Genomic DNA, 6,000 nt, shown 5'->3' with positions numbered 1-6,000 from the left:
TGTCGCAGGCAAGCGGGTAAAGGCCCCCGTTCTCCATAGCGAGGGGCCTCCTTGGAAACTTCCAGCGCTCGCCCTTGCTTCTGTGTGGGAAAGCATGGACACGCTGCCCTAGGCCGGCGTGAGGAAAACACTGGCAGGGGTTGCCCAGAGAGGTGGTGGAGGCCCCATCCCTGGAGACATTCAAGGCCAGGTTGGACGGGGCTCTGAGCAACCTGATCTGGTTAGCGGTGTCCCTGCTCCCTGCAGGGGGGTTGGACTAGATGACTTCTAGGGGTCCCTTCCAACCCAAAACATTCTATGATTCTATGAGGAGAGCTGCAGGCCTGTGCCTGCTGGGAGAGTTCAGCTCCCTGCCCTCGATTCTCTGGGGGCCGCCATCCCCGAGGTCACCGCTCAGTGCGTTTGAATTAGGTCCTGGGTTTATTTAATCATTTTGCTGGAGTTAAGCTTAACGGGTATGTCTAACTCTCAGTAAAGGTCTTTCAGCTGTTCGATTTCTGGTAATGCTACTGTTACTGCAAGGTGGGGGAGAATTTAGCTGTGCTACTATCTCAAAGTCATTACTGTTCTGCTGCAGGTGGCGTAAGCACGCAGGCGTTGTCGTCCTCTGGCAGGTGCTCTATTAGCTGCTTCATGAATTTAAATGACACTTAAGATACAGAACTTTGAAAACTGAAGAAGCAATTAGTAACTTTTGATTCATGTTTTAACAGATGACTAGATTAAATCTGTTCAATGTTATTTTGAGCAGATAAGGTTTTTGATGAAAAAGTGTGAAGAAAAATCAATGCATGCAAAATAGCTACTAGATTAAAAGAGTAATTAATGTATTGATTAAAACTTTAGTAGTAGATAGTGAACACCTCTCTGAATCCTCTCTTGGCCCTGAAAAAAAACCCCAGAGCAACACACATGTGATTTGTTTTCAGGCAGAGTTAAAAATCTGTGCACCTTTCTTCTGCACTGTTCTATATGAGGTACCCTTCAAACTATGTTTTCTATTCTGAATAATAATGCATCTAAATAATGTCTTGTAATGGACTAATGCTAACTATTGATGTTTTTTCTTTTCTTTTTTTGACATGAGTTTTTCTATTTACTTCAGTCTCCTCTTCCTGTTTTTGACATGTTATTCTTTTCTACAGATCAGCTGTGTCCTGGGGAAACTTAAAAAAAAAAAGTCGCCTAGAAACACAGACAGCGGGAAAAGATTGAGCTTTAGTTGAAACTCTTCTTCTAGGGTTTGGTTTTAAGAATTGCTTGGGATAAAAAACTTCCCCTTTTCCGTATGACTTTGAAAAATCTTTATTTAATATGATTTTTTTTTTCCTATGGGCTTTTGTCAGCAAAAGAAAATAAAACAGTTTTACTTTAGGCTTTGTTCAACAAAAGAAATGGGAGGGGGTTAACACATTCTGTGCTGTGTCTTGATAAGTGCTGTTTGCTGCATTGCTTTTATGTGTAGGGGGTAGGTGTTGCATTGTTTTGCTTGTACTATTCAAAGCACTGAGATTGTCTTGAAAATGCCTTAAAAGTGGTTTAAAAGTTGTAATATCTATTACTTTCTCTCTTTGTTGAAGCTTCCTTGTTATAGCTATAGAAGCTATTGAGGTCTGTGTAAGACTATCGGTTTATCATTTGACCTCAGAATGGATATGGTCAGTAATGCTTTGGTTTTGACATGCCTCAGTTACTCACATTAGCACCACAGCTTCACCCCTATGAATATTAATGCACTTTACTCGGTGGTTTTGTCTTGAAGGCTGGTGGAGTTGCTGGTGTCTGTGTCGACTTGATCCTTTTTCCCCTGGATACTGTAAAGACAAGACTGCAGAGTCCTCAAGGATTTAGGAAGGCTGGTGGTTTTCGTGGCATCTATGCTGGTGTTCCTTCCACTGCTATAGGATCCTTTCCAAATGGTAAATTTTCTTTGGATTATGCTTTGTCGTCTTTAAGTGGGAGTTTATGTAGTATAGGACATTCATATCCATGGCTTCCTCTCCTGCAGGTGACCGTTTGGATTCTGTGAGTCCATGTCCAGCTGTGAAGAGTAGTTTTTAGAATTGTACAGTATTGAACAAACTCTTCAAGCAAGCCTGGAATGAAGGCTGCTGCATGTTTACTTTGAAAAGCAACCTTGGAAGCATTCCTGGATATGTCTTATAAGTCCGTCCTTACTTATAGGGGAACCCTGAAGCATTTCCAGGTGCCAAAGAGGGGTTGAGTCTTGCTTGCTCTGGACCCACTCTATCACAGCATTGGAAGTGCATCAAGATTCAAAGTGCTTGAGCCCTGGAGGTCTTTGAGCTAATTACCCTGGGGATGCTGTGCGTCTTTTTCTCCCTGTAAACAACTACAACACTTAAAATGAGAAGACATCAGGGACACTTTTGAAATGGAAGCTTTAAAGAAAGTAAATGCTTGTAGTCCCTGCAGAGAAAAGGCATCTAAAATTCTTAATGCCTTTGTCCATTTTGTGTTTGTAGAGAGGGATAAAAAAGCAGCAAGCTATGCTGTGAGTAGTACATGTTAGGGGAACTTTGCTGCCAGATCCACTGACACCTTCAGATGTTTGATGTCCTTCATGAGATGATATAAAAAAATTCAGTTCTTTATCTTGTCTGCTCTGTTATCTCCTTTTGAGGTGATAAGCATCTTTTGATTAGCAGAAGGCAATTCACATAGCCCTTCTTTACAATTAAAATCTGTTCCCCCGCAAGACATGTCAGTTTTTTCAGGATTTACATCTTCAAAATCTGAACTGTGTTTTTATCTTTCTAACGTATGACTGAAAACTGAAATTATCTTTAGGAGAAGTAGTAACCCTTAAGGTGCAAGTGCCTTTGGAGTTGACTGTTGCAGCAAATAAACACAGCTCATGTTGCTGTGCTCAGTTTAGTTTTGTATGTTTCTCGTTCATTGGGCAGGAATTTTACAAGTCCTTCAGAAGATTTTTTTTTTAATGGAGTTAAAGTGCAAAATATTAAACTGATGATAGCTGGGAAGAAGTTATTAATAACTGCTACTGAAACAGTTTTGCATATTGTAGGGTAACAGACTTGCATCAAGTACCTTGATGATTTTTATTTGGTGGTTTGTTTTTTTTTTTTTCCTTTTCAATTAATCAACTGATTTAGGTGGTTTGGGGTTTTTTGTGGTGTTGCTCCCTCCCTCCCCCCCCAAAAAAACAAAGACCATCCATCCAATTCAACCAAACCTCCTCTCTACCCTTCCTATCTATAAATGATACAATTTTTTCAAAACCTACTGGACATTCATGACTGACTAATACATCTTTCCTTATCTCCATACTAAATATGGCCTTAAGTCCTAACACTTTTGATATTAATGGGAGGTTTGCCAGAGACAGCCAGGAGCATGAACTTCTGAAGGAATTATCCCACAGATTGTGTTGATACTGTTGTACTATTTGGGGGAAAAAATACCCTGTTTTCAATTACAGTTGCAGAATAATAGGTGACAAAGTCCACCTCTAAATGTTTTTGTGCTAGTTCTGTGATGGAGGAGCAATTAAATGGTGGCATGTATTCTTGAATTTCAGCTGCTGCATTTTTTATCACCTATGAGAATGTGAAATCCATGCTGCACCATGGCTCTACATCTTACTTGACTCCAGCAACACATATGGTGGCTGCCTCCCTTGGGGAAGTGGTAAGAAACAAGTTCATATATTGTATTTCTGTGGGAGGAGAGGAAACCATTCAATTAAGAAAACCCAGGTTTGGTGTCATATCTTACTTTTCTGAGTGTTGACCATCTTTGTACTTGTGATAGTTTTTACAAAAATATTACATATTTTTCAGTGACGTGTGGGCACTTGTAAGGATTGTTTCATAGTGAATAAATGAGTTAGTAACAATTCTTAGTAGGCCTATTGGCTGATCTTGCTAAGTCAGTAGGTAGTGGAAATGTGGATCGTTCCAAAACTTGAATGCGCCTTCACACTGTAGTGGTTGTGTGTCACTGTTAACATTCAAGAAAGGCTTATACAGCCCTTCAGCTTCATGTGGAAAGGATTTTTATTTTAAAAATAGCCATAAGACTATGATGTTATACGTAAAGTAGGTAGGTGCCATCATCTGAAACCCATGCACCTTGACACATAAGAACCAGTATTAACTAATTAATAATTACCTTCCTCTCTTTCCTTTTTGTTCATTCACATTCAGCCATCAGCATTTACCAAAATATTTTATTGTATTTATAAAAAACCTCTCCTAGTGGATGTACAAAGTGATGTGGTAGGATAGGGCAACTTGCAGCTGTGTAACTTCACTTACCAAATGATGTGTAATGCTTCCCTGATGAAGCCTGTCTCAGTGGAAAGTGAAGCCTTTTCCCTTGGGACAGGACGTCTGTATATTTTAGTGGCAGCTTTTCGGGAGGTCTCTCTGATAGCTGTAGCCCTTAGTTTAGTATATTGGTTGGGTTATTGCAGCATAAAGATACACGTGAATAATGAAAATAATGTCTATATACAAGCTTTTTGAAAACTCTTTTACCCCACTTTTTGGAAAAGTTGCAGTGTTTCTTACCCATTACTTTGTTTATAGCAGGTTCTGGAGCTGCAAGTAATGGCTTGCTTTGTCTAGGTTTATACAATACCCAGAATAATTGGGACCAAATTCTGTTGAACACTTTAGATGTTATTAAGGAAGGTCACAAGAGAAGCCTCTCTTGTTTTGATGCCTAGGCTGCCCTTGCCTTGTTAACAGCATGGACTTTACGGAAATTAATTGTGTGTGTGGGGGGGGTTATTTGTTTTATATTGTAAATTACAAATGAAATAGCATTAACCTATTGAATTTAAGTAACAAAATACTTCTTGCCCTTGTGACTTTCCAATCTGGTATATCTAGGCTGCCTCCCAGCTTATATTGACCACTCCTTATTGAGAAAGAGAGGAGGAAAATGTTTCAGTACTAAGGAAATGTCAAGGCTGTATTTGAAAGTAAATTATAATTCCATAAAATTAATTTTGTTGCCAATACGCAACTCCAGGATGACTGGACAACCTCTAGATACAGAGTTGAAAGTTTAGCTCTGGCAAGAGCTAGTACGTGACACGCCATAACAGGAACTTCCTGTAGCAAGTGTTGAAGGAGAACACTTCTTAATATGATCTTGATGGGGTCATCAGGTGATGACCATTCCTGAGAAACTTGTCTATAGGTAAATACTGAAGATGCTTTATCCTACAACCTTCAATACTGTGTTTTTAAAAAAACTGTTTCTGAGGTTATTTGCAAACAAAAAGAGCAAGGTTGCTCTGGGTTAGCTGAATCAAATACATTCCAGGTGCAGCAAAATCCTTCTTTCCCCAGATACTCTTCTCATTTTTAACTGCAGAGTTGGCACAGAGCCTTGGCACAGAGCCTTGGCAGCGTTCAGGGCTGGGCGTTCAGCTGTAAACAGCCCGTTGCTGTTGCTGTTCCTGCCAGCACTGTCCACCTCCTTTCTCCTGCTCTTGTCCCACTGGGTGTTTCTTGGCACTGCAGTGATTAAATGGGCTGCGAATTACTGTGTCTCCACAAGTTCGGGGGAGGGAAATGGCCTGTAAGAAACTAGCTTTTCTGGCTGTTCTGCAATTTAAACTTAGTCTGTGATGTGGGGCAGAAAAATGTATTGTATATGTGTGGTTCCATATTCCGCTTTTATTAATTGAGTTTTTTAACCTCTTGTAGGTTGTTCCCAAGCTACCAGGAGTGCAGAGAGATCTATGCTGTTTTAGCTTAGCACCAGGTGCCTCACCATTATAGCAGCATAGCCTAGCTTCTTCCCACGGGAAGCAGTTCAGCTCTCCCTGCTCTCTGTGGGTTCAACTTTGATTTCCAAGTAATTTTTATTCTTCTGTGGAAATGATACTGATAAGGTTGAATGGGACTTAGCCAGGGAACTTAATTTAACACACCGAGCACATGAAGATAGGTGAATGAAGCACCTACTAACCGCTATGGTAGTGGTTATAGGCAGGAGTAG

General features: G+C 40.3%; 1 protein-coding gene across 1 annotated transcript in view; it reads left to right on the top strand.

Annotated features, from left to right (window-relative positions):
- The first annotated feature begins 1,761 nt into the window (after positions 1 to 1,761).
- The window catches only part of SLC25A26 (solute carrier family 25 member 26), an 86,666-nt gene continuing 82,427 nt past the window's right edge, over positions 1,762 to 6,000 (top strand). The window contains exons 1-2 of the mRNA XM_035903834.1: positions 1,762 to 1,919; positions 3,563 to 3,672. Of these exons, the coding sequence (XP_035759727.1) occupies positions 3,601 to 3,672 (72 nt within the window). The 5' untranslated portion in view covers positions 1,762 to 1,919; positions 3,563 to 3,600. The remainder of the gene's footprint in view (positions 1,920 to 3,562; positions 3,673 to 6,000) is intronic.

This window comes from Egretta garzetta, unplaced genomic scaffold, assembly GCF_000687185.1.
Source record: "Egretta garzetta isolate BGI_Z169 unplaced genomic scaffold, ASM68718v1 scaffold91, whole genome shotgun sequence".
NCBI classification, from domain to species: Eukaryota; Metazoa; Chordata; class Aves; order Pelecaniformes; family Ardeidae; genus Egretta; species Egretta garzetta.
This window is presented reverse-complemented; position numbering and strand designations above follow the sequence as displayed.